Here is an 11691-nt window from a genome sequence, read left to right as displayed (position 1 = left end):
TGTGTAATTGGGAGTGTGTAACACAGTGACACTTACATAGCTCCCGAACTGTGAATACGTGTAGACTACTGAAGATAGAGTGAACAGATTATTGCGAATAGGGTTATAAAGTGTGAAACCCCGCAACAGTGTTATAATTAATTGTAGCCGAGACTTGTAGGTTGTTAAAAAACCAATTAACAATCCGAACGGCGTCTTCAGTAACTAAACACGTTACAATATATTAATACAGCCGCTGTAGTTGTAAAAACTTTAGCTTTTATATCCAATCGAATATTATCAACATTATATGTATATTATAGAGCTCAGAACATATATTGTAATAGTAGCTTCCAACTGTATTGATGTCTCTCTGATAATGGTCTCCAAAGACCGAAACATGTAAGGGCATGAAGAATTGAAATAAGAAAGATCTTCAGCAGTCCCACTGGACGGAAATGTTTAGCTTTTTATAACGCTGGAAGGGTTACACTAGGGCGATAATTTTATGTTATATTGGGGGAGAGAGCTGCATGTGAAGCGTGCAGTGCAACGTGCATTTGCTCTAGGACTGACGAACACAACGGAAATATTGACTGAGTTAGTGATGCCTGAAATCGTTCAAAACAGGTTTTTTTCCCCAAAATTCAGTCCGTACCTCACAGGAAACACATTACGTCTCCACTACAAAGCCCAACCGGTTAATGCTATTTAAGGAAATGATCCCTGTTTATTGTGAGAACCATACGGAACACACAAATACACTGTGTGGACAGAATGCAGGGTTCAGTCGGTACCTCACAGGAAACCCATTACGTCTCCGCTACAAAGCCCAACCGGTTAATGCTGTTTAGAGAAATGATCGCTGTTTACTCTGAGAACCATACGGAACACATAAATACACTGCGTGGGCAGAATGCAGAGTTTTTGTTATGTTAACGCGGGTGGTACACATAATAAAGAGTCCTTTAAATGGTTAATCAAAGAAATAATCTACCATTGCTCCTTATTCCGTTTTAGCTAATCTACCCTTGGCTCTTTACTATAAATTTCTATATGACAGCTTGGTCTTCCTTTGGCTGCCAGAAACGACACGCGTCACGAAGGGACATAAGTTTGTTTGTGGGTTTCTCAAAAGGCGACTTGTGTTGGTGCCTTGACGACAGTTTATCGATAGTGGGGTTACTGACGGCACAAGAGCTTTGAGTGTAAGTTCATTGTCCTGAAGTGCGCCCAGCACGGAATTTCAAAACAACCCAGGATCGAGGTCCTGTATGGGCACAGGGTGTCACCGTTTTCATGACTCTCCCATTTCGTCTTCTGACCGACTAACTCAACAGAACAGAGTCTTTCCTGAGAAGCTGAGCCTGGCTGGGAACAGAGTCCGTTGGAGATGCTACGTGGAAGCTACTCCAAAATGGAGTAGAAGGAATTGAATTAATGTTCACAATGTGTTGCAGAATCCGAAGGATCATTCACGTGTTCACAACAGCTGGATATATCCCATCCCATGCAGCTTGTATCTTCAAGATCCATTTTAATATCCTCCCTTCTACACTAGGTCTTCCAAGCAGTCTATTTTCCCAGCGTAAAAGGAGGTGAAGTTATCCCTGTAACAGGCCGTGGAGGCTCATAGGATTGTGAAACGTCGAGACTCCCACGTTTTCTAGAAAATCGGCTCGCAGGTGGCGGTGAGGTCGCCAGACTTACACGCCGGCCGCCCTTTACCGCTCAGGAAAATGCCTGGTATTAATTTGTGTTAGAGGTTGAGTCGACCCCAGGGCCATATTGCGGCTGGTAGAATTGGGTCAATTGAAAATATATAATGACCTCATCGGGAATCGAACCCGCGACGTTTCGGCTTGTAGCGTAGTGTTTCAACCAACTACGCTACCGCGTGCCCCCATTTCCTTAGGTTCTTGTAGCAAAATTTGCGTGCTTTCCTGTTTTCCCCCACGCGTGCTACATACCCCACCGATCTCATCCGCCTTGATTTAACAACAATAACAACAACAGTGCTTACCGAGGGATGCAGTCTATGGTGATAGCATACGTGAAACCAAAATATCCTGATCTTAACGGCAGCAAGCTTTTCAAGAATTTACCGTCTTCCACTGTTTCGTAATTACTGATTCATTATCATCATTATGAAAGCTGTGTACTGTAATTAATTAGTAAAAGCCTGGGCATAGCCACGGCATCTTCCAGAGTGGTGGGGCAACCAGAAAATCTGGCTTCGAACCTTCGTTGAAGCCGCTTAAGACAATTTTACTTGATCACCCTGCAGTATACAGAATAGAAGAATGTTTATGTAACCTGTTACGACACCGTTAAGAATTCAACAGCAAGTGTCGCCATCTGTTCTATGAACTATCGTACTTTTAGCCTGAAGTGAAGGTGACTTTGGCCTGAGTCCACTTGGTACGTTTCGCCACTATTTGGCCCATTGTTACCAGTGGAGCAGTTGGTGCAATGAGAATTAGCAGGGGAAACTTAAGTACTCGGACAAAACCTGCCCAAATGTCGCTTTGTCCACCACAAATCCCACACGACCTGAGCTGCTGCGCGGCCGTTCTGTTAACTTCCCCTGCTTTCTACCGCATTCCTTCCCAGTCATATGTTATCGACTGATGCACTGAGGCCGACGTTTAATGTCTTATCTTATGAAAAAATAAAACGGACAAAGATTCAGTCATAAACCATATGCTACATTTCACATATCCACATCAGACTATTATCAGCACTCACAGAATAGACACGATACACCATAAGAAAAGATTTCTCGCCAATTCATGACCTGCAACGTAACCTAAGTTCATGCAACGTCTTAACGCTCGATAATTCGTTGATATAGTAACCCCAAATCGCTTAATGACAATAACAAATCACACATCCTGTCTGCTATGAGCCGAAGAATAAAGTTTGGACATGTTATCCATTTTATTTGCCAATTTTCCTTACAGCTATCTCTTCTTTCGTTTTGTAAATAAATATTTGATTACTGTATCTATTATTGTGTAATCAATATTCAATCAAAAACGTCAGTCTGAAAATCCGAAGCGTTCACAGTGGTGGAAACATTTCGAAGGAATTCGCTATTTCCATTTTCACTTCTGCCCTATGTGCGCCTTATTGGCGCGTGTGTGTTTGTGTTCTCTACCGACGTCCCTGTGTGCTGTTACCCATGCGTCTCTTTATGCATTCGTTGGGTGACACGTGTCAGTAGCAGCGTTTTAGCTACTGACACTAGTCGGTCGGTGTGTTTGTTACTGACACTTCTCAGTCATTGTTTTCGTTACTGACAGTTGTCAGTAGCTGTGTTTTAGTTAACGAACCTTAGTTACTGACCCTTGTCAGACATTGTTTTAGTTACTGACAGTTGTCAGTAGCTGTGTTTTAGTTAACGAACCTTAGTTACTGACCCTTGTCAGACATTGTTTTAGTTACTGACAGTTGTCAGTAGCTGTGTTTTAGTTAACGAACCTTAGTTACTGACACTTGTCAGTCATTGTTTTAGTTATTAACAGTTTGTCAGTAGCTGTGTAGTTCACGAAACTTAGTTACTGACACGTGTCTCGATGTTTGTTACTGACACGTGTCTCAATCTGTTTCTTCCTGACTCGTCAGTCAATCTTTTAGTTACTGACATTTTTCAGTCGATGTTTTAGTTCGTGACACGTGTCGCCGTGTATGTTACTGACACTTGTCAGTCACTGCTTTTGTTACTGACACATTTCAGTCGCTGTTTTAGTTACTGACGCGTCTTTCGGTGTGTCTGTGCTTTCAGATGGTTGGCGGGCCCGCGCGTCACTATGCACCCAGTTGACGGTGACGCGGCGGCTGAGTGTGTGCTGCTGGTGGGACTCTCCAGACCTAAAATGGCGGCGGCACTGTTGTCGGTGATGATGATGTCCCTATTCCTAACGTTCCACGTGCTGTATGACAGCGCGGTGTACAGTCTGGAATCTGCAGCTGTTGCAGGTGGCTCCGGGAATGCTAACATGGTGGTCCTTACCAGTAGAATGGACATCAGCGGAGGGCCTGGTGGGGTGATCTTCTCGAACCGCGTTCATTTCCCTCGCACGAGTCGTCGACTCCCGCAGGCAATCATCATAGGCGTGAGGAAGTGCGGAACAAGGGCGCTACTGGAGATGCTGGCCTTACATCCGCGGGTGCAGAAGGCCGCCGGAGAGGTACACTTCTTTGACAGAGACGACAACTATCAGCGTGGACTGGAGTGGTACCGCCGAAAAATGCCGCACTCTTTCAGGGGACAAATCACCATTGAGAAGAGCCCCAGTTACTTCGTCACACCCGAGGTATTCCACAATATTACCGGCTTGTCCGCAACCGCAGTTGTCCCAACTGGGACAGTGACAGGACTAGCACGTCAAAATTCCGGTTAATAAATGTTAAAAACTACATATTCGGAATTTGTTTTACACGTATAATGGCAGATGTACACACATTTATCTCCTGAACAAACCAATGTGTCTCTAATTAATGTTACGTCGCTTATGTCAGACGATATTCTCGCTGGTTTTCTGTTGTCATTCGTGCAAAACAGTTGATCGCTATAGCAAAAACTGTTTCATGACGAACAAAGTCTGTATTTATTGCACAAGTGCCATTTAATGTAAACGTCACCAGTTTTGTAGTCCTGTAAAACTAGCAATTACAAAAGTAGCTTACACTCGCTCCGAATCATTAGATGCGTCTCTGAATAACGACTGTGTGCAATGGTAATTTGATGGCCAAATTATCCACCCATCAGTTCCTTCGTAATAAATTTGGGTTCACAGTTTTCCGTATCACCTAAAGCGTAATGTTAAGTTTCCTATCAATGGGTTTCCAGTTTCCCGTCTCACTAAAAGCATAAAGTAAGTTTCTTGTCAATGGTTTTCAGTTTTCCTTCACACCAAAAGCATAAAGTAAGTAAGTTTCCTGCTAATGGTTTCCAGTTTCCCATCTCACTAAAAGCATAAAGTAAGTTTCTTGTCCATGGTTTTCAGTTTCCCGTCTCACTAAAAGCATCAAGTAAGTTTCTTGCAATGATTTTTCAGTTTTCCTTCTAAGCCAAAGCATAAATTAAATTTCTTGTCAATGGTTTTCCAGTTTCCCGTCTCACCAAAAGCATAAATTAAGTTCCTTGTCAATGATTTTCCAGTTTCCCGTCTCACCAAAAGCATAAAGTAAGTTTCTTGTCAATGGTTTTCCAGTTTCCCATGTCACGGAAAGAATAAAGTTAGTTTATTGTCAATGGTTTTCCAGTTTCCTGTCTCACCGAAAGCATAACTTCACCGTACGATGTTGACAGGTGCCGGAGCGGATCCGAGCCATGAATGCGAGCGTGAAGCTTCTGCTAATCGTGAGAGAGCCTGTAACGCGCGCCATCTCTGACTACACACAGTTGAGGAGTCACGCCGCCACGGCTTCATCCTCCACGACAAGTAGTTCGTCGCAACAAAACGCACAGCGCAGCTTCGAGCAACTTGCTCTCCGAACTGACGGCTCTGTTAACTTGGCCTATAGGCCTCTGGCAATCTCACTGTACCACACTTTCCTTCTCCGGTGGCTAGAAGTGTTCCAGCGACCACAGATCTTGATTGTGAACGGTGATCTCCTGATCGAGGACCCTGTCCCACAGCTACATCGCATCGAGAACTTTCTGGGACTGGAACCACGCATAGGACGACATAACTTCTATTTCAACCACACAAAAGGTTTCTTCTGCTTGAGAAACGAGACTGCTGATAAATGTCTGAGGGAAAGCAAGGGAAGAAGACATCCCAGAGTGGACCCGATGGTTGTAACAAAACTACGACGATTCTTCGGCGAACATAACCAAAGGTTCTATGATCTTGTGGGCGAAGACATGGGTTGGCCTGAAGAATAAATGTTGCTGAAGCAATGGCCGGGCCATGGAGTGAACGTAAACATTGCCTCGCCCGAAAATATCGCTCATAACGTGGCCATTCCTTGCCAAGAGAGTACAGTGAAAGCACTGTTAACATAACCGGACCTTAAGCCCTAAGCTTAACTCTCAAAAGTTCGCTCAACTTTCTAAACGAAACTAGGCTGAGATTTCCGTGGCTTTTAATATCAACATTGTGGTCTTCTGGGTTACAGTAACGAGCACGCTGGCTCAACCGGTAAGGTTCTTGTTTCGAATTTCGGCCAGGACACAGACTATCCTGAGAGATTTTCTTTCGTAAATTTTGTCAGTCCCTCCAGACGAATACCCAGACCTGAAAATACGTCACGGCCACTTCCTTTCACATCCTCCAAAATTAACCATTCTTTAATCACGCTAACATTCGACGCTGTAGAGTCTGAATTACTCACAGCGTCGATAAATAAGCCATAAATAAATAAATATGTGTAATCGAGCAAGTTAGTTCAAGAGATAACTTCTGTTGACTTGTATTCAGAAGGTGATCAATTCGAATCTTGACCGGAACACCGGATATCCTGGCTGAAGTTTTCTCCTCCGTTGCCCCCGGTTCTTTCCACATAACTTCCAGTTCATTATTCACTGCCAGTCAGTCATTCCATGATAAATTGGAGTTGTTTGCAGCGGGTTACATTACAGATAAAAACAGTAACACAGGAGACCACAACATGAATCTCCATCGGTCGCGTAAACGGACCTCATAGAGGATCATAGTCACTTGTCATGAATATTTCTATCAACTGAGCATAAATGTTTCAAATGAGCATCTCAGGGGAGTGCTTCGGTTCTCTACAAACGCAAGCAATAACTGTTCTTAAATAATAAATCTCAACAGAACTGCAATATGGCGACGTTTCGGAGGAATGTACTACATCCATCATCGAGTTCGAAGAGACCACGCAAGAAATAGCAAAATGAGCTACTAGTCATAGTCTTTTACATTCATGTAACAGGTTTCATTGTATACGTGAATCTACTTCTGTCTGCTTCTTATTAGTTTATTACTAGGCTTTCGCTTCCACCCTGAAGATAGAGGTAGTATGTACCTCCGAAATATCGGCGTCACAACCTTTACGCCCGCCTCAGTGAAACTGAATAAATAGGTTGTTAAGCGAAACGGCAGTTCGTTTCCATATAATTGCTTGCGTCTTTCACTGTGGTCGGTTTTAGTGTGGAAGATCAACGTGTTTGGCTGTGAGAAAGGCGCGGCATAGCTGCTCGTTTCAACTCGTATGTCTTCATTACTATCTCATGAAACTGTCATCGCTCGCCTTGCAACTGGACGCAGCAAACTAATCAGGCTTTGTCTCCCCTGGCAAGGAATGGCCATATTGTTTCACTCCAGTCTTCCTCAGAAGCAAGCGGAAAGTCGCACCACGAAACATATCAGTAACCTACAAGAATATACACAGGCCGGCCAAAATGAAATTTGGGGCCAGGTCCCTTCATTCTCAAACGTTATACTTTCTGAAAAAAAGAAAGAGAACATTTATTCGTTCATAAGTACAGCTTACTGAATAATTTCATTAAGATATAATAATGGGTGTACAAAAACAAGTAAAATGAAAATTGGAAGATAATTGTGATACATTTAGTCAATATAAGACTCAGTTCATCTGCCAGTAGTGGTATATACAGGAACCTGGCCCCAAAACATGGATCACATTGGTCCTTGAATTAAAATAAGTTACTATAAATATATTTTTATAATCCATATTGGAGGTTGTTAATAATTGTTAAAAAGTTCTATATTATATGTGGGTACCAACCTATGGAAGACGACAGGTTCCGAAACGTCATGGTAGTTAGGAGCTCCATACCTAAGTTTTGTGATGATTATATTCTGATATTTTTAATGTGGATGTTATCGTCCGGGAACAGCCGATTCTATGTCTCCCGGTAGCCAGTCCTGGCGGCCATATTTTAACTGGGAAGGTAAAGTCATTAGTAATGAAAAAAAAAATGCAACGCGCGGCCGGGAAATGTTATCAAGACCCGACAGCAGAGAGCACTGCTGTACTGCCTCGATAGGTATCGATAATATGTTGTTTACTACTAAACTTTCTCCAGAAGTTTCGAAGGTCATTACGTGGTAAAGATCTGTACAGACCTGTTATTCGGAGTGAAACGGCACAGATGATCATTAAAACGGAACTAATGCTTATATTAATTAACATTTTTGATCGTGTAACAGATCTCCGTACGTCATGGTTTTCCAAAATGTTGACCGTGACCTCCTGAGGGGTTACGACCAACTCTTAGATGCGTCGCCGAGTTTTCAAGTATTTGCTAGAATATGCTTCTCCCCACGCACAATTTTGGCTGATCAGTAACGGATGCTTAGTAGAGGCGCTTTCGGGAAATGTAGTTGCAGCTGAGGAAACATATCGTAAATTCTTTCATGATTATAGGTGTAGGTGTAGAGAGGCTGCAAAACCATTAAGGTTCCTGCTGTCACCGTACAGCCTGATAGGGACCTGCAACAGTGTGCAGAACTGCACTTTTCGTGACTGTACAGGAACATTTTACTGCATGCTGTAGGTGTAGAGAGGCTGTTCGATTCCCGGCACTACCAGATTTTCTTAGAAATAGTGGGTTTGGAACGGGGTCCTCTCAGTCTCGTGAGGAGAATTGAGGAGTTATTTCAAGCAAATAGCGGCTCCGGTCTAGAAAACCTAGATTAACGGACGTGGGGATCTGTTACTCTGACCACGCGACATCCTCAACCCGCTAAAGTTGGCACTAACTTCGCCGACAAGCGGCGGTCGCTCGGTCGGTAAAGTTCGCTTGCGGAATATAGGCCACGGGGATTGTTTGTTTATTAAGGGCTTCGTGGGCACTCTGTATCATAGTTGTGTCTACGAAGAATTTTAAGGTATTAACTCTAAATTTCATTCGCCAATGTTCACAGAAATAGTCTTAAATTATAGATGAAAATTACAGAGTTCAAGCTCAAAACGGAAATGTGAATGCGTCTGATAAATTCCATGCATGACATCTGTGCTGATTCGCTACGTCATCGCTTGAGGGAGTGAAGCGTCATCACGTTCCTCATTCTCTTCGTTCCCAAAACATTAATCAGAGATTAACGAATATAAGCACTACATGTGAACACAAATATTATCTGATAAATAATAGCAGAGGCTGCTAAGTACCGTGCGCAGGCGCACACAGCTCTGTCATCACAAATTTCATGTTCCAACAATACAGAGTGTTCATAATGTTCCTAATTTAAAATTACAACAATAAACGCACCGCTGCCCCTGTCTTATTTTAGCGGTCAACACCTTCACAAATTTCGTGTTCGAAAAGTCCACAACGATGACTCCACAGACTCCGCAATACAGCTGAAATATACAGGATAATTAACAAGCCCCTTCAAGATCCCGATAATAATTTAGAAGCACAGTACCGTTGTAGCCAAGTGATTCTACATTGTCGGGGTTTCCGGAGGGACTTATGAATTATTCTGTATACAGGGTGCAGAGAGATACTAACGGTGCTAATCCACAAAATTTATAGGGTTTTTATAGACACCCTGTATAATGCTCAGTACAACTGCGAATTTATACACTTCGTTATAGTCACCCATGTGATAATATTCTCTAAGAAGACATGAGTTGTTATGAACTTTATTGTTGTTTATTGATCAAAGTGAGACATGTTAAGATATCATTTAATTTATATGAGCGTGGTTTGCCTGTCGTATCCATGGGGGTGCCCTGAACACTGCAGGAAGATCTCTCTTTGTGTTGCATTACAACTTTCTTCTAAAGAGCTATTGTAGCTGAGACAGTAGCAAGCTAGCAAGAACCTCAACACCGAGGTATCGCTTAAGGGTGGGTTATCAGCACAAGTAACAAGGCGACCTCCCGGAGTGAGCTCAGCAACAAATAGGGGGAGGATTTATATCATAATACGGCGAGTCACGTGCCACCAAGCCAGTAAATAAATGTAAATAACCTTGCTGGCTGCTAATTAACTTCTCTTGATGATTTTAATATCAACTGAAGTTCTCATTTTTAGTTGGTTGTTTAGCGACCCTATCAACTTTGAGACTATATGATAGGGTTACTGATGAATCAGGAAGTGGTCGTGACCAAATCGAGGTACTACCCCGGTATTTACGAAAATATCAGTCAGTATATCCAGTATGCCGGTCGAGATTCGAATCGAGCACCACCCGAATGCGAGTCTACAGTGTTACCGCTATGCCATCCCGCTCGGTGACAACATGTAATTGGTCTGACAGGTGGTCTAACCCTGAGGACCGGAATATTTACCGAAATATTTCAGAAACGCAAATAAATCCTCATTCGATCCATGACGAAGAGCCGCAATTGTTGCATCACGGCCTTCTTTATTTAGCCTGCTTTTCCCTCTAAAGAAAACGTTTATGAGATCGCCATGCTGTCTGTGCCTATGTTTGTCTCCAATTTTCAGTTTTAGAATAAGTTAAATCTGTTTTCAATAAACTTCATTCGAATATAATGCCATCGGAGGTAATCCCAACGCCGTAATTTTTAATCTCCGACAATAATATTACTATATTTGAGCATTCTATTGCACTGATGGTTCACTCACTCATTCATTTCCCTCTTTAATGCAACTTAAAATGATACAAGGGACATATGCCCAACTACTGAGAACATACACACAAAAGGGGCACAAACATGGACGCCGTAAAAGGAAAATAACGCCGAACGGAGAGAGAATTTCGTTCTAAAATAAACACCTTTTAATGTGAACAACGACAATGCAATGGCATGGAAATATAGTGATCTACGATCCAGTACAGTGCGACGGTTTTCAAAGATGAACAATTTCCTGAAGATGGCCAAGTAAGGCCGAAACATGTATCAGTTGATATCATTTTAATGTTATTTTAAATTAAAGATATATTGTGAACAGTTTTAAGTTGCATTAAATACGGAGGTGAATGAGTGAGTGCTCGAACAAAAACAACAACTTGCGAGGTGGAGTTGGCACTAATTAACACTTAACAATGGCTCTTCAAGTGATGTATGTAATACGGCTTCGAAATATATTAAAAATTTTACGGTAAAGTGTTTTTGGAATTTAAAATAACAACATGGCGATCATGTGAAAATTTTCTTTGGCTTTCGGGTTAATGGCGATATCGTATGAGGCAGTGGAACTATAGACATGCGAAATTTGCTGTGGGATCACACGCATACGTCGATATTACGAATGATATATCGTTTGTATGTCAACAAGTACAATTATGGCGGCAGTGCGAAACATTAGGGTTATATACGACAGATCTGAGGTATGCACAAATAAGTTCCTCGCAAAAATAAAACGTACAAAAAGTATAACAGATTTGTGAGACAAGAAGTGAAAATAAAAAGCAGACCATGCATTATCTGTTCGAAAACGTATGTTACACTGTATAATCACAGAGAACAGTGCCAGTTATTTCACAGATAATTTTGAATATTGTTATTAAATACAGCCTCGTTTTCAATTGCCGAGTTTTATTAAAATAAAAGATAAATATTTTTAAAAGTACAGAGTTGCACATTAACGAACCTTGTAAGTTGCCTTGTTTATAAACAAATCTGAAGTGTTTCTGTTATAGTTCGATAGAGTATATGCCTTAATAAGCTGTCAGGAAGCGCAACAATTGCTAACAATATCGAAATACTCGCTTAAATGTCGACAGTTGCAACCCATGACACGTATATGACATGCGCAGGTTACATTGTGTCCACCAAGCTTTTAGCTCACTGAAGGCT

The 11691-nt window shown here is 42.0% G+C and overlaps 1 protein-coding gene and 1 long non-coding RNA gene across 3 annotated transcripts in view; one reads left to right on the top strand and one right to left on the bottom strand.

Moving 5' to 3' along the window:
* Positions 1-7378, top strand: part of LOC111865430 (heparan sulfate glucosamine 3-O-sulfotransferase 5) — a 102586-nt gene extending 95208 nt beyond the window's left edge. Inside the window, exons 2-3 of one of the 2 annotated variants that reach the window (XM_023853463.2) lie at positions 3767-4298; positions 5297-7378. In XM_023853463.2, coding sequence (XP_023709231.1) covers positions 3792-4298; positions 5297-5875 — 1086 coding nt within the window. In that variant the 5' untranslated portion in view covers positions 3767-3791 and the 3' untranslated portion in view covers positions 5876-7378. The remainder of the gene's footprint in view (positions 1-3766; positions 4299-5296) is intronic. The other variant, XM_033751826.1, reaches the window with a different exon arrangement.
* The window catches only part of LOC111865431, an 84863-nt gene that overhangs the window by 58351 nt on the left and 14821 nt on the right, over positions 1-11691 (bottom strand). The window lies entirely within an intron of this gene.

Source organism: Cryptotermes secundus, unplaced genomic scaffold (genome assembly GCF_002891405.2).
Source record: "Cryptotermes secundus unplaced genomic scaffold, Csec_1.0 scaffold343, whole genome shotgun sequence".
Lineage (NCBI taxonomy): Eukaryota > Metazoa > Arthropoda > Insecta > Blattodea > Kalotermitidae > Cryptotermes > Cryptotermes secundus.
Note: the sequence above shows the minus strand (reverse complement) of the source record. Positions and strands in the feature narration are given on the sequence as shown.